This window comes from Dipodomys merriami, unplaced genomic scaffold (assembly GCF_024711535.1).
Source record: "Dipodomys merriami isolate MVZ:Mamm:240054 unplaced genomic scaffold, mDipMer1.0.p SCAF_5, whole genome shotgun sequence".
Taxonomy (NCBI): Eukaryota; Metazoa; Chordata; class Mammalia; order Rodentia; family Heteromyidae; genus Dipodomys; species Dipodomys merriami.
The window spans coordinates 4,704,504-4,729,018 of record NW_027206068.1 but is presented as its reverse complement, the minus strand read 5'-3'; the positions used below and the strand labels follow the sequence as shown (position 1 = coordinate 4,729,018).

Sequence of the window (24,515 nt, the reverse complement as noted above, 5' to 3'; positions counted from 1 at the left end):
GTAATGGCTGAAAGAATTGGCCAAGATTTGTATCCCAGCCCAACCACTTTAGAAACTGAATTCTTTAACATAATAAACACTTAGTGCTTAGTATCTGCCAGGGATCGAACAACGTTAGCTTAACATGTATCAACTGGTAGAGCTCTCAAATATTTCTGAGTAGATATTATTGCTACTGTTGTTAGGATAACAATGAGTCTGATCTCCATTTCACAGAAGAGGATATTGAAATTTGGAAAAGCCTAGTAATTTGTAGATCAGTTCATCCAAATGATTTGACTCCAACATCTATCACTCAACTACCAAGTTCTTGACTTCCTTTCAGGTGACTTGGCCTCTTTGAACTTCTGTGTCATATGTAATTTGGACAGTGATGTTGGTTCTGCTGTATGATTAGGTAGGAGGTGATGCCTCAGAAAGTTCATCAAAAAGCCAGACTGGGAGCAGCAGGTGTCACAATGTTACTATTAGTCTTTGGGTAGTTTTCTCCTTTAAGCAGAGTCTTCTTTTTTTGTTTCTTAATTACCACACCTACTTATACACAAATCTTTTCATCTCCTGGGTTGGATTTATTTCTTTTTTTTTGCCTTCCCAGTTTTTCCATTTCTGCCTGTGACTGCTTTTGCTCCCCTTAGCTTCTCTGCCTTACTCTTCCCAGTGGAGTCCCTGAGAGCCCTGCTCTCCAAGCCTGCCAAGTCTCCACCCTGGGTCTGTCTCACTGTGTTCAAGCAGGGACTTCTTACAGTCACCCATTTGGTTGTTCTCTCCATGTTCTCGCCTTCCCTCCTCCCTTCCAGTGTCCACAGAGCTGCCCCAGCTCTGGCCACCAGGAATGTGACCCTTTGTGTTCCAAATGAATTGCAATGGGATTTATCAGGCCACATTTGCATGAAAAGCAAGTATTTAATTGTCTATCTACTTTGCTAGCTTGTGAGCCTCTCAAGAGACAAAACCACATCTCATACTTCATTATGATTCCCTGTATCTCAAAGACCACCATAAATTAAATGATTGGTTAATCAAAGAAATGCCTTTTGGATAAAGGAATATATGCCAGTCCAGTAGAATCAGCTGGTGGGGTGGCATGGGGAGGTGAGAGGAAGGGAGACAAGTCCCTTTCTTTCTTCATTGTGATCTATACAGTTCAAAGGAATATCCACATTTGTTGTATTCACCAAAATATGGTTTTAGAAAGTTTTCAGCAGAAAGCTACTTATTTGTAAATCTCGTTTCTCCAAATCCTTGGACCTGACTCGTTTGGCTTCCAATCTCTTCTTGAGACTAACTGCATTTTTGTCTTACAGACACCAAAGAGAATAAACTGAAAGAATTACTGAGAGTAGGAAGAACTGGGTTCTCAACTGTGGCACATATTAGATTCAAAGCCTGGGATCCATCCATGATTCATGTCTACGATGTGGTCAACAGTGCCCTCAGATTTCTGGGCATTCTTTCCAATGTCACAAAGCCAGAACCCAAAGGGCTGTCCTTTAGGGCTCCAGGGGCTTCCTATTCTCTGCTGTGAGGCTTCATATCCCACCATTTTGTTGGTAGGTGGATCTCAGTGCTTAGAAGTGACCAGACTAAGGAAAGAAGCCAAGAAAATGGAACAAGGACCAAGAACCTCATCCCAAATGAGTTACTGAGAGTTTTCAAACAGGCAGAAGCAGAAGCTGGAGACCATGAAAACAGGGGGAAAGAAACGAAAAGAGCAGTCTTTGTCGCAATAGTTTCATCCACATCCTGGGTTTCCTTCTCTTACTCATGTTCCTTTTCTGATGGAACTATGTACATTCTTACAGGCTAACTCCATGGAAAGATAATTCAGTTTACTTTTTAACAACACACCAAAAAAAACTTTCCTGTTATTCTTGCTGTTTACCAAACTCTGGAGGAAAAATGAGTGCACATTATGCCAATATTGAACAGACTTTTTAAAAACTGAAGAAAAGTACAACTTCTTGCAGACATTATTTCACTGAATTTCACCTAACTCTATTCACTGTAAAGGAGATATGCTCTAGGTTGGTGCTGGTGAGTCATGCCTGTAAACCCTAGGTACTCAGGAAGTTGAGATCTGAGGATTGGCTCAAAGCCAGACTAGGTAGCCAAATCTAAGTGACTCATCTACAATCTCCAATTAACCAGGAAAAAAAAAAGCCAGAAGTAGAGATGTGGCTCAAGTTGTAGAGAACCAGCCTTGAGAGGGAAAAGGTTAAGCAAAAACATAAGGCCCTGAGTTCAAGCCCCAGTATCTACACACACACACACACACACACACACACACACACACACACAAATGGACTCTCAGTGTATGAGACACTGAAGCTCATAGAGTTAAGTAACTTGCTGAAAACACAGTAAGATCAAAACTGTTAGCCATATCATATCACTTCAGTCATCCTTTTACTTCAGAAAACTCACTTAAAAAACAAAAACTCTCCCAGTCTTTGCAGGAACAAAGGTACCTAACTGACTCCAGTACTGAGCTTGGAATCTGGAGCCTCTGATTACTTCCTTAGCTGCTCTTTATTCTTATCACATTACACTCTCCGAAAGAAGAATTGGTAGTTCAGCAATTATTCCTGAATAAATTAAACAATAACACTCTATGAAACACAGCAAGGCACAGTAAAGTGATTGCAGACATAAAAAACATAAGGTATCCATAGTTTCAGTTTTCCCGGTGCCCCCTCCCACATCAGTGTAATTTTATTGTTGGTTTAAATGCTCAATGTTTGATTTATGTAACTATTGGTCACTCAGTGTCCATTTTCAGTTTCCATATTGCAATTAGAGTCACGCTACCTGTGTGAGGGTGGGGGTCAGGAGTGGAACCCAGGGCCTGACAGTCTGGGACTCTTCCCATCTTAGTGACACATTGGTACTAAGCAGAGTGAATGACAAGTAATATTTATGACTTATAGTTTTCCTTTCTGAGAGCCAGGCATGTGGCAAGATCTATGATCAAATTAGCATAAATAATCCCACAAGGAAGCTTATTCCCACTCATTTGTAGATGGTAAAAACCAATTGCAAGATGGAAAAGGTATAGTACAACAAAGTCCAGACTATTTGAGTTTATAGCCTCAGTTACTATGTATCTTTTTGGGATGATCATATCTGAGTTCATTCTGGAAGACTACAGCCTAAAATTGTTTTTCATGTGTGCTGGTTCTGAGGCTTGAACTCAAGACCTGTGCACTGTCTCTTTACTTTTTTGTTCAAGCTGGCACTCTACCATTTGAGCCACACCTCTATTTCTAACTTTTTAATGATTAACTAAAGATAAGAGTCTCTCAGACATTTATGCCAAGACTGGCTCTGAACCGTAATTCTAAGATCTCAGTCTCCTGAATAGTTAAGACTATAAGCATGACCCGCCTATGTCTATGCCTAATAGTCTAGCTACTCAGGAAAATAAGACCTGGAAGATCTTAGTTTGAAGCTAGCCTGGGGCAACAAATCTGTGAGATTTTATCTCCAATTAACTAGCAAAATGCTAAATTGGAGGTGTGACTCAAGTGGTACTGTGCCAGCAAGCCAACTGAGAGTAAGTATGGGATTCTAAGTACCCATACTGGACAGGGAGGGAGGGAGGGAAAAAGAGAGAGAGACAGACAGAGACAGACAGAGACAGACAGACAGAGACAGAAACACACATACATCCAAGAACTAGAGATCCCTCTGGAATTAGTAACATGTTTATTTTTTAGATGAGTAGATGACTTAGCTGGAAGGCAGGAGGTTGGAGAACTTGCCCAAAGTCACAAAACCAAGTGAAGGGTCAGGGACAGGACCAAGGGAACCTTTACTAGTCTTCTCCCCCCTGGGGTCTGGCAGGGAGTTAAATGGCTCAGGCTCAACCCAGTGTAAAATTGGCGAGATAAACTGAGTAGTGTTATCTAAGTGACTCAGGAAGAATCTATCCAGATGTTGTATAACAATCACGGTGGGAACCCGTCTTCTTCTTCTTCCAAGGACAATGAAAGCAGAGCAGATCACTGGAGGGGAATAGGCCCTGCCATAGCACCCTCTTCAACTCAATCACAGCCATCCTGCTGACTGTATCCCTAGCCACACTCAGTGGTTTGAAGTGACATTATCTGTCTGTCCCCGTTGCCCAGTTGTTCTCTCCTCCTGGCAGAACTGTGCCGGCTCTCCTCTTGAGCATCCTACTCTTTGAGGGCCACAGAACCTTCCTCCTCCCAATTTCCATGGCACTGCCGCTTGCCTGCCTGCCTGCCTTATTGAGTGCATGTGCAGGCTTCCAAGCCAGGCAGAGCAAAGGCCACATCATTCCAATTTGGGTCCTCTCCTCTCGAACTGGGCCGGGACCCAGAGACTGGTGTGGAACCCAACATTCCTCCTCTGTGCTCCGACTGCAAGCGCTGTCGGGTGGAGCCCAGCTAATCAGAATGAGGGGCTCCTTGTAGAGTGCCAGGGGATGCACTGTCAGAGGCAAGCAGTCTCGCTTCAGCCCAGGCACTGGGTGTCGTGCAGGCTAGGGAGAGTTCTGCGGTGCCAAGTGCGGGAAGTGGAGTAGCAGGATCGCCTCCTTGCCATATCCTCGGCAGACACTCTTCCACACTTGCAGGTGCACACAGGCCAAGATGGAAGACGCCATCCTAACTTCTACCTTGCGCAGGTGGGAGGGAAGAGACACTAGAGGTATTCCATTGGTTGTCTGGGAAAATGAATTGCACCTTCTCCTCACTTGCGGAGGATCAACTTTTCCCACCCCCACGGGTGGGCCTTTGTATTTTGGGGCCTGAGCCCGAACCTGGGAACCAAGGGATCCCAATTTTAAGGGCCATGGGTTGGGCCAAGAGTGGGCGCTCCCAGACACAAGGGCAAATGCCATCCAGGGTCCCCAGTCCTTTGAGTCCCCCCACTGGGAGAGCATGCGGGTGTGGCGACCCAGCAGCTACACCACACGCGTCGGGGTGCCGGCCGGGCGGCGCGCGGTCTCCTCCCCCTGCCTGCAGCCCCGCACGTGCCGCCCGCGCCGCGCCCCTCCGGCTAAACGCTGGTCCCGCAGCAGCATCACCGCCAAGCTGGGCTGCCCGGCCACCGGGCAGAGCGCCGGCCGCCGCATCCCGAGGCGGACTTCAGCGTGATGCTGCGCTGGAATGAGGAAGCTTGGCGGCGAGGGGAGGGCCCGGGCGCGCTGCGCGCGGGGGTGGCGGTGGCGCGCCGAGCGGGCCCGGCGCGGGCGAGCGGGCTGCAGCCGACGGCGGCGCCAGCAGGTACGGCCCCGCGCCCGCCGCCACCCCAGCGGTCGGGAGAGCCAGGGGGTGGTGACGGGACCCCAACCCGATGCGATCGCAAAGTTTGTGCGCGCGCGGTCCCGCAGGTCCCGTAGTTGCAGTGGGGACCGGCGCCTGGCGAGCGGGGGAACCGGTGGCAGGGGCGGGACGACGCGCGCCCCTCTTCGCGTCCTGCGTTGCCCTGCGGGCGCGCCCCGATCAGTGTCCCGGAACAGCCCGCCCAAGAGGCGACCGAGGCTGGTGCGCGGGGCCGGGAGGGCGGCGGGGCAAGTAGAGAAGGAGGCGAGACTGCGTGCGCCACCCTAAAGTTTTCGGAGCGCGTGTAGACGGGGAGCGCGCTGGGGCCACCCGCCACTCCGGGCGGCTGCAGGTGGCGGCGGCTACGCGCGGGCGCGGCGGGGCGGCCGGCGCGCGGACTGGCCAGGTGCTCCGCCCGCGGGCGGCGCTGTGCGCGCGGGGCGGCCGGAGGACCTGGAGCGCTAAGCCAGGTCGGAGCCACTGCCGCCGGCGGGGGGTGGGGGGTTGGGGCGGGGAGTGTGGCAGAGAAATGGGGAACAATGCGAGTGAGCAACTTCAGGAAGTCATTGTGAAAGAAAGCTGGGAAGAGCTCCGCGGCCAAGTTAGCCGGGTACTCTAACAAGTGCCTGCGCGGCTCGCGCCCAGGGCGGTGACTGCGGCCACAGCCCTCGGTCCCCGCGCAGCTTAAACGCTGTCCGGGGCCGTCCGGGACGACCTGGGCTAACCCAACAGGGCAGAGGGAGCCCCGGCTCCAAAGGTTGCTCTTCGTGCCCGAGGATCAGTCTCGGCCCCAAAGTGAGGTGCACACGTCCACGTGAGTGTTTTCGAATTGAATTTAAGCAGGAATACTTGGGGTAACTGGTTTGATTTAATAAAAAGAGGAGGAGGAGGAAAGGAAAGACGAGGAGGTAGCATTTGAAATTCCCAGTGTTGGTGTCGCTCAGCTGCCTCTCCCTTTGGAAAAGAGTAAAAGCTTTGACTTTTAGGCAGAGCCTCCCTGCATAAACCTTAGGCTAGGGCTGCAGGTGCGCAGGACCAGGCCCTGCAGGACCAGCACCGGAGGGGACCGACACTTCTTAGCATTTTCGCTGACACCTCCAAAAGCATGCTCTAGCTCCTGGTCATATTTAAATTTTATGTCTACGTATAGAGAGGAATGGCAGCAGAAGTCCGGCTTTTTATAAAGCCATTTGTAACGACTTTCCTGATTTTCAAAGTGAGGGCAGTTCTCTTATACTATACGGTCCTGAGTGTGCTGGGCTTTGTGCACATCAAGAATGATGCTGGATTTGAAAACTTAGTACTTTTCCTCGCTGGAGGCTGGGCTCCGGGGTAATGAAACCTTCTTAGGGAAATCGACAGGGCACTTGCACTTTACTGAAGTTAAAAAAAAAAAAAAAGTCCAGCATCACTGGTGATTCCCAAGGAATCTCGTGCGCGTGTCATTGTTTTTGCTCTTAATGTAGAGACACTGGCTTTTAGCGATGGCAAAACCGGAGCTAGTCCATAAGGTCTGATGCGGCAGCACAGTTTTCAAATGCAGTTTCTATTCTTTCTAGAGGCTGGAGCCCACCCAGAGTGCTTCCTTGTTCATGCATAATTTCCTTCCCTGTGGCAAACAACATTAAAAAAAAAAAAAAAAAAAACCTTTAAGGTACTTTGTTCTAAACTTCCAGAACTCAAATGCTGTTAAAAGGAATATCTCTTTACTAGTCAAATCAACTTCTGATAAAAGAGGAAAATTTATGGAAGTTGAAAATACTTGCCATGTATAATTATTTTAACTTTCATAGAAATCCCAGGTGATTTGGGGACTTGGTTATGAGTTGAGAGGGGAACAGAATCTACAAGAAAATACCAGAGCCCTCTTGAATGTCTTTGTGTGGAGATGTTTGTGCCATAAGGTTAATTGGATTCATCTTTTCCTTGAGTTTTTTTTTTAAGTAACAATTTAAGTATTATTTTCATTAGGAGGTGTCAGAATTGCTTCCGTTACAAATGAGATTATTTTGTAGGAGGACTCAAAATTTAAACTGGAATAAATATCCTCCTTGGAAAGATTCACCTACTTACATTGACACACCATAATGTACATGTTAAAGAAATAACCTGGACACCCTGTAATGTACATGATAAAGAAATAACCTGGACATAGACACATAAGGAATAATGTCACATTTTAAAAAAAAACACCTGTTTTTACATTTTTTTAAACATGAGGATAAAATTCTAGATCTGAGATCCACCAGAGCAGATAAACCAAAATTTTTACTGAATTAAAAAGATAGTCTTGTTTTCTTCCGCTTTCTGTCCCTGATGATAATTGAAGCCTGGAATTTAGAAACTACATGGTGCTTTGTTTAATGTATCAATGCTTTAATCAGAGTGCTAAATCTTGGAAAAGTACATCTCCCAAATTCAGGAATGTTCTAGCAATAATAGCTCACTATCATGAGAGACTACAAATTAAAGTGTGAGTGTGTTATGTGTGACCCTTTTAAGAAGTTGGTGCATGCTTCCCAAAGAGAAGGCAAACTGTGGCCGTCTGTGCAGCCATTTCCTTTGTTGAAAAATGAAGATCACAGTTGAATTTATTAGCCAAGAGACCTAAAAATCAACAGGCATGTTGGTCACCAGGTTTTCTTGACCTGACCAGAAGATTAGTGTCCTTTAATTTGGAGTATTTCTTTTTCCTTTGATTTGGAATGGTGTGTTTCCTATTTGGTTAAGTGATTAGCATATTGTCAATTTATAAATGACAAAACTTTTGTCATTTGAGAGGTTCATATACATATATGTATGTGCATGTATATACTACAATTGTACTTATAAATATCTAGGAGATAAATTGCATGTATACATGCATTCACCCACGTGCATATCCTTACACACACACACACACACACACACACACACACAGCATCGAGTGAGAAGAGGTAGGAAGACAGCAAAGAAGTTTCAACATCAGACACACCTGACTTGAGTAATGAAGCTCCATCTTTATTTTATTTATCCTCTTTGTGTATTTTCTTAAAACTAAGTGGCTTTCTCTATGTGAAATAGGTGAGCTTGGGCATAGATGATGTTTGTAGGGTGAGTGTGTGCCTAATTCTGTGCATTTATGTAAAGTAACTTCTGTTAGCCAAGATTCATCAAGTATAGCACAGTTTAGTATTGTTTTTATTTTTTGTTTTGTTTTAGTTTCTAGTCTTGAGAATTAGCAAACAATTTCATATTCTAGGGGAGATTCACACAAGTGGGTACAGCTCACAGAAAGCAAACCAAAACTCTTTTGGAGTCTTTAAACCTTTGATTTCTGCTATCTGCTTCTAAAATGACCAAGTGCTTTGAGGCCCTGTGGATCCTGCTTGTAGCCAGAGCTGACTGTTAACACAATCCCCATCTGGTTCCGTGTTCCAATTTGTAAAGAATTTAGAGCTGTTTAGTTTCCTATGTACATTGTAAAGTTATTCCACTTGACAGGGGGGAAAATCCACATTATGCTAAAGTAACAAGTGGCTTTTTTCCTTAGAGGCACAGGAGAAGAGACATGAGGTCATTTTACTTCTCGAAAGAGATGATTTAATTTTGCTTTCAAATTCACATTGCACATTTTTTATCCCTAACTCTTAGAAATGTTGAGTCAGAATTAAATATACACATGTACACAGATACAGGGTAAAGGAGGACGAAAGAGGAAGGAGAAAGGGAAGGAGAGAAAGAGAGATTCTTAAGATACAGATGAAGAGTCAGGAAGAAATGGGGGTTGTGGGTCTTAGCCCCCAATTAAATTAGAACAGCAGCAACCAAACTGTTTTGACTTTGTTGCTGACCTGAGTGGTTCGTTCATGCTAGTGTCCACTATTTAATAAAAGGCTTGATAGCACAAGTTATCTTCTCCAATATATATTCATGTTCTTAAGGTTTTTTCAGAGCCATTGCTTTAATAGCTTTTGTCTGACATTGTTGATGATTTTATTCTAACAAATACTTTTAATATATGGTTTCATCAGGTAGAGGTGTAATGCTGTATGTTCACAAATGAAATCTAACAGCCCACAGAAGATGGTTTGCAGAAAGTTTGTAAATGGGTACCAAACACTATGTGTGCCAGTACTAGGGCTTGAACTCAGGGCCTAGGCACTGTCTCTCAGCTTTTTTCTTTTTCTTTTTCTTTTTCTTTCTTAAGGCAAGTTCTCTACCACTTGAGACACAGCTCCACTTCTTGCTTTTTGGGGACTTAACTGGAGCTAAGAGTTTTGTGGACCTTCCTGTCCAAGCTGTCTATGAGCCACAATCCTCAGATCTCAGCCTCTTGGGCCACCAGCACCTGGCTTGGTGGTTACTTCTGAGAAGGGCTCAGAAGGAAAGCAACTGAGACCAGTCTACCCACAGCTGGCAAATTATTTCCATTGAGTTGTTCTCCTGTTGTTTGTCTGTGATAAAGTGGTACATGCCAGAGGTGTCTTGTGTTAAAAAGCAGACAGAACCCCTCTCCCTAATTCCAAGTTGTGGAGCCCACTGGTCTTTACAGGCCTAGCCCTGTGTCTTTTTTCCTGTGGATTCTCTGCCTTTGGGGAACTCATAATTCCTGTTGACTAAAAAGATCACCCCTTTCCATCACAAACCTGACAAATCAGACATCCGAATAATTTCTGAACTCATTTTGGTTAAGACAGGAAGCTCGCGCTCCCTTCCTGTGTGTGTGTTCTCCTGAGAGAAAAAAAGACCGACTTCCCTCCTTTTTTGCATATCTGTTCCCACCTTTCTCTGCACCCCAGGGGCCTGTGAAGGCAGTGGCTGGACCTTTGAGAAAGAGGAGAAGGGACCTGAGGCCTCACCACCAGGTAACAGAGCCCCTCCCAGGCAGCTAGTCATAGGGGACTCAGAGCTGGAGCAGCGTGGGTCTCAAAGCCTGGATTTGTGTGGAAGAGGCAGCTTTTGTATGGCCTCCAGAAGGCCCGAATTTGTTGGTGAGTGCCACATGATTTGGTTTCTAGCATGGATTGAAATAGCCAGTGTGTCTTTTCTTCTTTCCTGCTGGTGTTTCTGTGGCCGGCAGCCTATACACCAAGTATCTCCCTGATACCTCCCTGCCTGTATCAGCTCACTGTCTTGGGTTGATGGAGAGCTTCATTAGGTTCCATTTGCACATTCTGTTTTCTGGGGTGGCCCCATGCTCCACCTCCTGATGGCTTATGGCACCAGGCCACAGCTTAACAAATTGCTTAAAATGGGGCCTAATTAGTGCAAAAGTGCTTTCTTCATATTTTCTCACTCAAGTGTGTAGTGATTCATTTTTCTTCAGCAAGTAACTCATCTATTCAGGAAATCTGACTCTCTTCCCGCCATTTCATACCCAAACTTAACGAAAACGGTGAGGGGTGATGAATTCTAGCATAGTATAAAGAGGGAGCTGACATTGTCTGTCTTATCTTCCTTCTTTTATTCCCCTTCCCTTTCCCTTCTAGTCATCTCCCCTTTCCCTTTCCTCTTCCCCTTCGCAGCTTCCCTACCTTCTTTCTTCCTCTGTTTCATGGATGGGGTTTAGACAGACTATTCAAATAACTAAGAACTACAAAGAATGTTTTTTTTGTGTGTTCCATTTTCAAGATCATACACTGGAATGTACATTTTATGCTCTTTTCTGTTACTTTGGAAGTGTCTGGAAATAGCAATCTAATGTGAGCTACAGTCCTTTACCAAAACTAAAAGTTCTACTCTGAATTTTGACATAGCAGGTTTTGGTGAATTGCTTGTTATTATATCACATTTTCACTGACAAATTTGAAGCAAATTCCACAAAAGATACCTTCCTGGACCTAATGGGAAAATGATTCATTTAGAATCTTTAGAAGATATGAAAATGAGGAATTGACCTTTTGTTAGCTTACTTCTGAAGCACTCTGAAATGTGCTCAATGCTTTTAGTGGAAACTAGAAAAAGCCATCGACCCCCTGATGTGAGCCCTACTTTTAGCCAGAAAAAGTGACCTTTTCTTTTTTGTTTATGTGGGAGTTTTGTGTAAGGTAGGAAATTAAAGTGATATTCAAAGAGATTTACTATAGAAACATATTGATAAATTGTGGATCCCACTCCATTAAATTCCAACTTCCTCCTAATTATCTCAGACCCTCAAAGATCAAGTGGTTAATTACCACTTAAAAATAGCTTGGGAATTTCTAGTACTTTTCCTCTGTGAGTGCATTCCTGCTTTACTATGAGGTTGTATGTGTTTGCCTAAATTTAAATTTTTTTTCTCTTTAATTAAAACAGGCAGAGCTTCTTTAAAAGGAGTGAAATCTGCTATAAAGGAAGCGTGAAGTATTAAAATAAACAATGCCAGTTTATTTGAGGGCCCCCAAAATGTCTGAGTATGATGCTTGAAGTGAACTTTCACATATTTGATTCTGCCAGCTTATAAATAAGGATATGCCAATTTTTCGTAGCATTACCACAAAAGAAAAAGAAAAAAGAAAAAAATGAGGAACTTGTAAGGTTTGGGGAGGTTTAACTGATGACCCCTGGCCTCCTGGGTTTGTATGAGGACAGGGTAGGCCAGAGGTGAAGGATTACAGAAATTGTCCAGGCAGCTCTGCCTGATTGAGCAGACTCCCATGTTTTCCATGGATCTTGCTCCATGAGGCATAGCATGCTGATAGTTTGTCCATCTTGAAGCCATCCCCAGGCTGAGGATGGCATTACTCAACTCACGCCCTATACAGTAAAGATCTAGACCTTTCCTGCTAATATGATCCAACTGGAAAAAAAAATACAGCTGACCAAATAAAAATGATGTTTTTTCTGTCACTAGTATTATTTTGCCTATAACAGTTTTTATATAGCTAATACATCTGTTGGGTTCTTTCCATTTCTTTCTTTTTTTTGTACTAGCATTGGGACTTGAACTCATAGCCTCTTGCCCTCACTTGGCATTTTACTGGTTAATTGGAGATAAGAGTCTCATGGATTTGTCTGCCATGCTGACTTTGAACCAGGATTCTAGGATCTCTTTGCATAGCTAGGATTACAGAGGTGAGCCACCAGCATCAGACTGCTTTTCCTTTCTTAGACATAGCTTGATCTGACTTCAGCTGAACCTCTGCAAGGTAGAATGAACTTTTAAAATGCATATCCAGCAAACCAAAACCATTGAAAGAGCAAGCCATGGCTTAAGGAACCTAATTTTTTTAATCTATGAGTATAGATGTGAAATGTGAACCAGAGGGTTTTGGTGGGGTTTTGTGTTATTTTTATTCCCAGTCGTGGAGCTTGAACTCAGGGTCTGGGCACTGTCCCTAAGCTTCTTTGTACTCAAAGCTAGTGCTCTACCCCTTGAGCCACAGCACCACTTCCAGTTTTTGAGTGATTAATGGGAGATAAGAATTTCACAGGGACTTTTCTGCTCAAGCTGGCTTTGAACCATGATCCTCAGAACTCAGCTTCTTGAGTAGGTAGGATGACTAGTATGAGCCACCAGCACCCGGCTGCTTTTTGTTTTTTATAGAAAACTTACCTTGCTTTAATTGATGATAGTTGGTACTTTTTTGTGAGTGCTGTGAATAGAACTGAGCTCAAAATTCCAGTCCATTGAAGAAAGCTTTCACTAAGGCCATGCTCCTCTGTGCTAACTAGAAAACACCAAACAGGACCTCTGTGCTTCCTTCACTTCCCTGTAGCAAAGACTAAATACTCCTCAGTGTGTGCAGACTGGGCCAGATCAGCTCGTATGGTGCAAAGAATAAAAGGTAGAATGACATTGGTCAAGATGCATTGTAATCATAAACTGACGTGGTGAATTGAAACCTTTTTGTATGACTACTTAAAGGTAATAAAGTAAAACTAAGAGAAAAAGAGACAAACAGTTGTGTCACCATAAGCCCTGCAATATATTTCATCTAGAACATTTTTTCCTTTGTGTTTATAACTACATTTTGTAGATCTTTTCTCAGCTAGATGAACAAGGCCGTAACTAAGATGCAAAATAATTTATAGTACCTAACAAATGATCTTCAGTGGGCAAAGCAACCAAAAATGACCTTTCAGTTCAAGTTGTTAAGTATACAGATATGAGTTCTCAAAAAAAGGGATGGCCATACGAGGATCTTCATGTTTTTACTCATTTGTGTCTAAGTAAAATATACCTATTTCCAAATAAACTTACATAAGCCCTTTTTAAATTGAAATGGAATGGCCTTATAGAAACTTCAGTATCACAAGCCCCAAGGGTCACCCCCCGCCTCTTTTTTTTGAAATGTTATGGCTGGAGCAGTGGGTTTTTTTCTACTAGATACAGTTACATTGTTAGGATTTAAAATACCCACAAGAAATTCTTTACTTGCACAATAAAATAGCTTTACTGTGAATAGGGCAAGATATTATGTTGCTTAATACATCATCTTGTCTTGAAAGTTGTTTTTCTTTTAATCCATTAATATTGTTAAGCTTGTATTTAAGAAGTAAAAGCTGATAGGAACTTAGAATCATAGAGACACAAAATTGTTTCCAGTGTCACTTTATAGTAATTACAAACCATCTGCACTTTGGGGGACTATCTGTAGATCATTGTTTTGGACTCAGTTGCTGAAGTCTAAAGATAGTGATCTCATTTCTGTTGCAGTTTTTTTAACTGCTCCTGGACATGCATGAAGATCTTTCAAAAATCAGTAAGAGAGTAGAAGAAAATGACTCTAAACTTTGTGTGTGTGTGTGTGTGTGTGTGTGTGTGTGTGTGTGTGTGTGTCCTTATGTGATGAAGTTTGACTTGAGGAAGCTACTTAGGGTGTGGCCATTGACAGGGGCCCAACTCTGGAGACATGGTAGAGAAAAAGTTGAGGCTGATGATGGAATGTGAGTCTGTGCCTCCCCTTTGGTTACTGTAAGTGATGTGAGGCTACATGTAGTGCCACAGGATACCTTTCTTTTATACGTGAACAGGGCACACCCATGAGGGAGCACAGATTCATAGGATTGTCACCCCAGGACACTGCTAGACCCTTACTCTGGGCCCAGCAACTATGTCAGCAGAAAGAGTTATTAGCTCAACATTTTATTTTCAATTTTAAAACAACCTTTCTCCTATAATGTCTTCTTTTCTTACACCTCATTTCTAGACAAGTGGCTCCAGTGTGGCATTTTAAAATATTCTCTGTCTGAAAACTACAGTGTTTAAAAGAGAGCAAGAATCCAATTTGACTCTTTAAGTACTCCTTTCTGTCTTAAATATTTCTTTATTTACTTTTCCTTTTTCCTGACACTGGGGTTTGAACTCAGGGCCTACTGCTCACTTAGCTTGCTTGCTTGGCTTGCTTGATGCTTATTTAGCTGGTACTCTACCATTGGAGCCATACCTCTATGCCTGCTTTTTGTTGGTTTCTTTGTAGACAAAATCTTTTGGACTTTTCTGCCCCTGCTGGCTTCAAACTGTAATCCACTGGATTTCTTAATAAAAAGACATTTAAACCACTGGTACCTTACTTAAATGCCTCTTTTCTAAGATTTTCCAGTTAGGCACGGTAGGTAGTACATGTCTGTAATCCCATCGCAGGACCCCAGAGGCTGAGGCAGGAGGCTTGAAAGTTCTAGGCCAGCCTGGCTACCTAACAAGACCAAAAAAATAATAAAGTGACTTTCAGATGGTTTACAGACATAGTTTACATCTGAATTTCTGAAAAGCTTCCTCACTGTCCCCTTTGACCCTTCTTTTGCATCTCAGTTCCTGCCCATAGGGGTGGGGAAGATGCAGATAAAACTAACTGCGTATTAAACTTACCCTGAAGAAGTTTCTGCTTCAGTGTTCTTCAGCAGTTGGATTGGTAGGAGAAGGGCAGGGTGGATGCCAAATTGGAGTCCTTTCTGTTCAAAGCTTGCTGGTTTATTTCATTTGTTGTTGTTATTGTTGTTTTCCCCTTGTGATTTGCACTAGCAAAGCTCAAGAGAAAATCATGAGGCTTTGTAGATTGGCAGCTAATTTCTGAAAAATGAAAAGATTCTGAAATGAAATCAGTGTGAGGAAGTGTTTGATATTCTCCCAACCTGTTTTGTCAAATTGTTATCACAAACCTAGCAAGTCTTTTAGATACAAAGACTTTGAATGTGCCTGGGCTTTCTCTTGGAACATTTCCTTTTTGAAGATACAGTGTAATTCATGATGATAGGAAAGATTTTCCAAAAATAAAATCTTCTAGTGCAAAGATAAAAAGACTTGTCCCACACTTAAAAGACAGGTGACCTAAGACATTTTTTGATAGATTGTAGGCTTGGCCCGTGTCCCTTAGACATACTTACTACTTTCAAAATAAGCACCATTGAATATTTAAGGGGTAGCCAGACCCAAAGTAGCCTAGAGGCAGCTTCACTTGACCTGATTGAAAAGCCTCCAGAGCATTCATTTGATCAAATAACTTGTACATAACTATGCTTTGGAAATTCTGTGAAGAAGTTTGCCTTGGTGGTAGAGTTTTACAAAGAACACCCTGTTTTCTGATAAACTATAAGGAGCATCATTTTATTTTTGTATCCCCAAAATTTGGATTTTGTGATCACTGCACTAGGCTATAAAGGTTTTTACAACAGGAGAAAGAGAGAGAGAGAGAGAGAGAGAGAGAGAGAGAGAGAGAGAGAGAGAGAGAGAGAGAGAGAGAGAGAAGGAGGGAGGGAGGGGTTCTTGTCATCCAATAACCATTTTAATCTAAACTCTGCTATTCATTGAACACATGACCCTGGACAAGCTACTTCTGTCCTAACCTCAGCTTTTTCTTCTAGAGAATGGAAGTAATAATATTGAAGCCTCAGGTTTAATGAGAAGGGTTAAAGACACACATTGAAGCCAGGCACAGGTGGTTTGCACCTGTAATCCTAGCTACTGGGGAGGCTGAGATCTGATGATCATGGTTTGAAGCCATCCCAGGGAGCAAAAGTATGGGAGACTCTTATCTCCAATTAACCATCAAAAAGCCAAAATGCAGTTGTGGCTGAAGTGGCAGAACACCAGCTCTGAGCACAAAAGCTAGGGGATCACAACACCAAGTCCCTGAGTTCAAGCCCCGGTACACATTTCACCAATAGGTATTTGAATGTTATTTCAGCTTCAGAGTCAGTGCTGGGCTCCCAATAAAATTGACAGCACAGGGGAAATCCACCATCTTGTTTCATGGGATCTAACAATTACCTCTTATACACCAGACTTTTGATAAGCTGACTAATTAGAAAGGGCTGATATCAGGACCCTTTGCTTTTCTGCCTTTCCTTAGTATGTTCTAGGTCACCAAGAAATGTTATGAAATACAACTGGCTCAAATAATTCCCTCTGCAGTATGAGGAAAGGGAAGAGAACTTGCTTAGAAAACACACAAAACAAACAAACAAAACAAAGATGATGTTAGGACCATTACTTAAGAAAAGAAGTTTGGAAGCATGTTACAAGTACAGTGAGCACCCAGTGAGCAAGTTCATTTCTACTGACCTTGAGAACTGTATTCAGGAAGTTTGACATGCCACATGCTTAAGCAATGCTGAAATCCCATACACTTGGGCAGCTTGAAAAATAAGAAAGTTGTCATGTCTGATGGGTTGTGAGAATTTTGGAAAAGGACTTGTGTTTCTGAGTGAGCACTGAGAGAGAGATGTACACTGGAGAAAGCTGACAGAGTATCTGAGAGTCATCCTGTAGTGGCCCTGCTTGTTCCCTAGACTATCAAGCCCTTTGCTTGCTGCTCCAGTTAGAAATGGGCTCTCTCCAAAGAAGCTTGGCCCTGGCTCCTCACTTGGAATCAACAACTGCCCAAGGCTGTTGGATGCTTCTCTTCTGGAACCAGCCAGGTTCCCACCTGGCCTCTATGGCCTCTGTGGGGAAGGAAGAAAGGCAAGGTGCAGAGTATGGCTCAGGCAAGGCTGCATCAAAACCAGGAGTCTTGGAAGCCTCCCAGAGCCAGTATCTCTGTCCTTCCTGCCTGCAATGAGAGAGGCCTGTACTGACTGAGGGCCTGTGTGTGTTTATTCTCCTGTCTCTTGCTTTTCTTCTGTACAGTTACTGATAGGTTGGCTCATTTGAATTGAAACCAGTTGGAAGGAAGAACGTAAGACCTGTTTATCCCTGTCTGATCAAAAGGAGAGCAGATAGGGGAAGGGAGAGGGCAGGGGAAGGGGCAAGAGAGAGAGAGAGAGAGAGAGAGAGAGAGAGAGAGAGAGAGAGAGAGAGAGAGAGAGAGAGAGAGAGAGAGAATGACATAGAGATCAGAGGAGAAAAAGACAGGTAGAAAGTGAAGGGATTTGGAAGAATGGTAGATGATAATACAAACTTTTCTGTCTCTTCTCCTAGAGGGCCAGCATTGGACAGCCTTGGCCACGTTGATCCGCCCTTATCTTCACATCTATTTCCCCTTGTGCCACATTCTGAACGGCCTGCTCCACACACACAATAAAAGCATTCATGTTTATAGGAATTGTGCAGGGGAATGTGAGCTTGCTGATACTGTTGATTTTCTACTATCGATTGGGTTAGCTCCTGCCTGAACTTGTCCAGGTTCCCTATGCAATGTAGGAAATCACGGTATGTTTCTATGAAATGGCTATTCCTGCTGGCTTCTCTCTCTCTAGAGGGAGAATGATCTTGTTGTTGTTGTTGTTGTTTTCCATTTTGGTGAAAGTGTGGGACAACACACCACTGTTTTGCTTTGAGGATTAACTGATGTATTATTTTTTTCTTTTTAATTGAATGTAGGCTTCTTTTAAACTGAGATTTTTATCAAAGTTAAATTTTGTTCCCTAGTTGACAACACTGAGTGGCTTCCATGTAAAAGGAAAAGGGCTCTGTAAGTGTTTGGTAGCAGGGGCACAGAATCCAGGGCATTGCTAAGAGTACCAGGGTGAATCTGGTGAGTGTTGACAGCCCTTAGGACCCTCAAGGCTTCCCTCTTCATTTTGTGCTAAGTTTTCTTTTCCACTGTTTTCCTGTCTACTTCTTTGATCTTTACCTTTTAGAAACAATCATTTTTAGCCAGGTGCCAATGGCTCCATGTATATAACCCTAGCTACAAAGGAAGCTGAGATATGACAATCATGGTTTGAAGCCTGCCTGAGTAAGAAGGTCCATGAGACACCAATTAACTGAAATTAACCAGAGATACAAGTGGTAGAATGCTAGCCTTGAGTAAAAAAAAGCTACAGGACAGGATGCAGGCATGAGTTCAACCCCCCCAAAAATGATTTTTATAACAAAGTCACTACTTTTTCATCCCAAGGGATGCAATTCTGAGGTCCAGGGGAACTTATTAAACAAGAGCAGAAGAAGTGCAGAATGAGATGTAGGCCTTTGCTTAGAAATCATGAAGAACTTCAAAGCAATAGTAATGACTAGACACCACACAAAACCAAGGACCCTTCAGATCATGGGTCCTGAGTAACTGCCCTGATCACAAGACCTTGAAGCACCCTGAGGCCAGGGATGGTTTAGAAGAAAATGACCATGAACATGGAAGTGAGGTACCTTGCATTGCAGTGGCCCTTCTGACCAGTAGGGGTGGCATTCAGTGATTCCATCTTGCAGAGCATGTGCAAAGGCAGAGCTGCTAGGCTCCTGAAGCAGGTTGTTGTCAACATAGAATTCACACTCCACTGGGCTCTCTCTGGGCACATCTGCCCCTGTTACTGGGCTCCATCTAAGAAACACCTATATTCACTGTAAGATGACTGCCCAGAGTAGGGGTACCTGCAGGCAGGGCAAGGCCTGATGGGACCAGGCACAGGGCAGATGTTGCAGATGCTGGTTTGTGCTGTGTTCACATCTTCCTGCCTCAGTGATGGACTTGTGGGTCCAGCAAGACAGTGTCAAGGAATTCTGAGCCGGACAGCATACCCAGAGGGTGGCCTACCTCTTCTCCTCCCCTCTGCTGGCAGATGTTTTCTGCCAGGATGCTGGGACTTAGGATATGGGCTAACTTGAGTTGGGAAATCTTAAGTAACATAAGCGGTACCTGGCTATTAAAATGCTAATGCTGCTTATCAGCAGCATTAAATTAAAAAGATAAGAGCATTAAAAGAAAACATTTTAAGACAGTGTGTTTTAATATATGTAATGTTTTATTTGATGTAATGTAAAAACAGTAGCCAGAAGTTGGTGGCTCATGCCTATAATCCAAGCTACTCAAGAGGCTGAGATCTCAAAAAGCCAAAAGTAGAGCTATGGTTCAAGTGCTAGAGTAGCAAACTTATGCAAAAAATGTTAAGGGTCAGTGTCCAGGTCCTGAGTTCAAGCTCTAATATTCAAAGAAGGAAAGAAGGAAGAAATGGAAGGAAAGGTAGGTAGGAAGGAAGGAAGGAAGGTAGGAAGGAAGGAAGGAAGGAAGGAAGGAAGGAAGGAAGGAAGGAAGGAAGGAAGGAAGGAAGGAGGAAGGAAGGAAAGGAAAGGAAAGCAAAGCAAGAGAAGACAACAGAAAAATTAAATGGTAGAAAATAAGGGTATTTTCTTACCTCTTAAAGAAATATAGAAACCCTCATTCATGTAAAAGGAAAAAATTCAAAGTCTAGGTTATATAGCACATTTTGTGCTGGAGTCATGTTTATTACAAGATTTGAGCTCCATCTGCTTCACTGTGAACCCAAGGGCATTTCAGAACAGGTTTGAGCTGTACCACAAATAAAACAGGGACACCTTCAGAAAACTGAAGATTCCGGGTCTTGGTTCTCAGGCAATCTGCTTTGAGGACAGTTTTCTCATCTGAGTTATTATTACTATTGTTGTTCACCATCAGAAGATTGTACATTGTACCTTTTTACAGTAAAAGTGTTTGAGATTCTTGGGTCCATGGCTTTTGGCCTCCTTGGTGCTTTGGGGCAGATTTGTATCCCCTCAAGGCCTCAAGGCCTTGTATGGCCTCAAGATCTTTGTTTTCTGTGGCCCTGGCTGCATTCCTAAGCCACACACACACCCCAGCCTCCAAAATTCATGCCACTACTTAGACTAGTGAGAGGCCTTTTAGAAACAAAAACCTTTCCCCATTCAGAAAAAGGAATTTCTATTTGTATCCTCATGGCTAATAGTGACATTTCAAAAGGTGAAAATGTGTATTCCATATGCACCATAGAAGGTGTTAAAGATACAAACATAGCAAGTTACATAACATATATAATTATATGCATAATATGTAATTATAAAAGTGTATGATTGTGATGAGATGTGCATACTTATATATAAATAATACACATGTATAGAGTTACATATAAGGTATAAATATATCCTCCATATGTATATATGTGTATATGCATATGTATACACATGAATACACATATAACATGTATATGCAAATATTTGCATATTTAATATGTAAATGCTTGTATATGTGCATTCATAGCATACATGTGTTATATATGTGTGTACATACGTGTATATATACATGCATATGTATGTGTGCACATGTGTGTGTGTAATGTGTGTGGCCGGTTTTTAGCTTACCTGGACTGATATCTTCCTTTAGTTTTCTGTTCACTGCTGAAAACAAGCCTCAGCTTACTTTCACACATTGATACATTTACTCTCTGAATCAAAGAGACCCAGGTAGCCAAGTAGAACAAAAGAGACCTGGCTTCATTTTAACCAGAAGCCTCGGGGAGCACAGAGGTATCACACAGAAGGGGGTACATGGGAACTCCGAGTTGTGGATCAGGAGCCCAGGTGTAAAACATCACTGCCTTTATTTCCAGCCCACCGACCCTGGGTTTTTCCTGGTGTGGTGGCTTGCCATACAGTCTGTGGAACACTGAAGGGCTGCATTTTCTTGGTGCACATTTGTAAATCTGAACATTTCTTAGGAGGCTGCCATTTATCTAATGCAAGCCTCTCTGGTTTGCATGCTGCCATGTGAGTATCACTTGTCTCGTATGAGAGTGCTGGTGGAGTCTGAGGCAGAGGCTGAGAAAGAGTAAGGGGGACAGGACTTAGCGCAGAGGCAGCGTTGCCCGTCTGCCAAGCTGGAGGTGTATTCATTATTGATGGAGGTAGTGCAGTTGCTGCTCAGATATGCAGCCCTGCCTGGGTAAATGAGACATTCTTCAGCAAATTGCTTCGTTTTTTGATTGCTGATTGTACGCGTGTCACCAAGCTGACTCAAGGTTCATCGATGCATGCTCAGTAAATTAGAAAGAACATAACTATGGATCAGCCAAGAGAATGAATTCTGTGCCTACAATGACCCAGGGCCATTTAATTTTCTGCTTAATTTTGTTGCAGTCAGTTTGCATTTTGGGTTATTATGCAGTAGGAAATTAACAATAAATAACAAATTTGGTCTTCCTGTGCTTGTAATGATATTTTTTTATAAATCTTTGTAATGCTGTTTTTAAAAGGATCAAGGTCTGTGCCAGTCTGATACTCCAGCAAGTATGTGAAGAGGGAAATACATTATTCTTGCTAGAAAACCTTGTTGTTAAATAGCATAGAGGTTCTTTATCTCTCTCTCTCTTACACACACACACACACACACACACACATTAGTATTTTTGCTTTGAACTAAAATCCCTCCTTCTCTTTCTCAGATAACCTGAGGACAATGGATGCCGATGAGGGTCAAGACATGTCCCAAGTTTCAGGTGAGATAACTGTATGCCCAATATTCAACATGCCTGCTGTACTCAGGGGTGACAGAGGAGCTGTTCTGTAGAAAGCAAGACCATGACAGAATTTATACCAATATTGTGTGTTATTAATCATGCCCACTTGAGAATCTGAAGAGAAAAACCTCTGAGGTAAAGTTGGTGTTATGGTTGAGAGCCAGTTGGAAAGGAGCAAGTATATATTGGAGAAAAACAAGTAATTTGAGAAAAACAATGGTGGGTAGATGTACTCTAGAATTAACACATATCAGAAACTGTATTGATGTATTTAAAAGAGAGAGAGGGAGAAGAGAAAAAGAGGAGAAAGTTGCTTAAAAGACTTAACTGCAGAGCTAGATTCACTATCTGATTATTTTATCAAGTGTAGAAACAACATGGCCAGCTTTGACCATGTATTTTTTCAAGGCATATTGTACATAGCTTTTCTATCTATCTATCTATCTATCTATCTATCTATCTATCTATCTATCTATCTATCTATCTATTCGATACTGGGACTTGAACTGAAGGCTTCATGCTCTTGCATGCTCTTTCACTCAAGGTTGGTACCCTCCCATATCAGCCACATCTCCACTTCTAGGCTTTTGCTGTTTAATTTCAGCTAAGAGTCTCCCAGACTTTTCTTCTCAGGCTAGTTTCAAACAACAAAACTCAAATCTCATCCTCCTGAGAAGCTAGGGTCATAAGCATGAGCAACTAGCTCCCAGTTACAGCCCTTTTTATCTTAGGAGACTCAGAAGGTAGGGGGGCCACTATGAAGTTAGGCATAATTGTGAGTCACTGGCTGGTTCGATGAGGCAACACTGAGCATGGCTCAACCTGTCCAACAAGCTTGCCTTACCCCATAGGCATTAGCACACATGCTCCCTTTCTGTCTGCCGCTGCAGAAATGAGCCATGCATGGTGGTGCACACTTGGAATCCCAGCTTTCAGGAGGGAGCAGTGGCTTTCCAACTTTGGTTTGCAGTATGTCTATTTTAGAACATACAAGTATAACAACCACAGAAGACTGGCCTCTACATAACTTGTCATAATACATAGGACACGTGTTGTATGTGCTTTGGCTGAGAGAACCCTTCAGGCTTTGAAAGTGGTCTTGTTTTAAATTCTGCATTTTGGTGTAAGCCGGTGCTCATAATGGAGATCCACTGTGAATGTGCGATGCTGCCCTATTCAGGGCTACTCATGGGAAAAATCGAACTACACATGCTGAGTAACATCCACCTGGACATAGTCTTACTCCATTCAGTAAGGTTTTGTACTTACATTCTCCTGGATGCCAGGAACAAGCAAAAGGCTAGCTTTTAAAAGATGGCATTCGTTCACCTTACATACATTTAGAAATGAAAGTGGTCTTAATGGGCTGATATATTTGTGAATGCTAAAATTGTATTCATGTGACCATCTAGCAACTATACTTTGTTATTTACCTTAGAAATGCAGCAGGTATGGCAGTACATGTCTATAATCCCAGCTCTCCAGACGCTGACTTAAGAGGATCATGAGTTTACCACCAGCCTGGGCTACATAGGAAGTTTGAAGTTATCCTGGGCTACAAGCATACAGATCCATAATAAGTACAGATAAATACAAATATATGGATAAACAATAAATTAATATTACAGTTAAAAAGCTTTATTAAAAAGTTAATACAAGAAAATGGATTTTCATAAGTGTGCAGAATATTTGACCATATGTCTTGTTAATAATAGTTAAAAACTAGGCATGTCAATAGAACTGTATATGCAGCTCATACAAACAAGGGTGGCATGAATAGACTGGAATAGAGTCAGCAATACATGCATGTGAAAATGATCCCATGGGTTAAAAGAAAACATTATATACCCTTGTCTGTTGTATGGCTATATACACAATGGAATTCTATTCCTCCATCAGAAAGAATGACATTGCCTCATTTGTTAGGAAATGGAAAGACTTGGAAAAAATTATATTAAGTGAAGTAAGCCAGGTCCAAAGAAACATAGGTCCCATGGTTTCCCTTATTTGCAATAACTAGAATATGCCTGAGTCAAGCAGAAAAGGTCAGACAAGTTGATGTTAAGGGAATGAACCCCAAGATAAGGATTCAAATGTTTTTTTTCTTTCATGCAATTGTTTCTAACATATTTATAAGATGATTTCTATGTTGCTTTGTATGTTCCTCCCCCACAGTATAACCCCTGCTTTCACTGTATTTGATGTTGGTATAATTTGTGGAGAAGGGCAAAAACAAATCGTTTAACTAGGGATACAAGTGGACCCATTGCAACAATGAGATGTACAAGTCGTTATGTTGAAAAACGAACTTTACAACTTTGGTGGTGGGGGAGGATCGAGTCGGGGGAGGTGGGGGAATATGGGAAGGGATGGGAAGGGGAAACAAAAAGGAGGCAACAATGCTTGATAAGAAATGTACTCGTTATCTTGCCCATGTAATTGTAACACCTCTGTATGATACTCACAATAAAAAAAAAAATAAATAAATAAACAGAAAGATGTCTCAACTGAAAAAAAAATTATATACATGTGAATGCATACACACATTTTTCTGTATGCTTGTATAGATATTTAGGACAATTCTAGAGTTGCTCTTGTTTGTTTTGCTAGTTCTGTGGCTTA

General features: G+C 42.6%; 1 protein-coding gene across 15 annotated transcripts in view; it reads left to right on the top strand.

Annotated features, from left to right (window-relative positions):
• Positions 1-5,166: 5,166 nt before the first annotated feature.
• Ikzf1 (IKAROS family zinc finger 1) overlaps positions 5,167-24,515 on the top strand; it is a 101,524-nt gene continuing 82,175 nt past the window's right edge. For 10 of the 15 annotated variants that reach the window (XM_069996006.1, XM_069996004.1, XM_069996003.1 and 7 more), the window contains exons 1-2: positions 10,143-10,261; positions 21,819-21,872. In XM_069996006.1, the coding sequence (XP_069852107.1) occupies positions 10,234-10,261; positions 21,819-21,872 (82 nt within the window). In that variant the 5' untranslated portion in view covers positions 10,143-10,233. The other 5 variants (XM_069996005.1, XM_069995994.1, XM_069995995.1 and 2 more) reach the window with 4 other exon arrangements.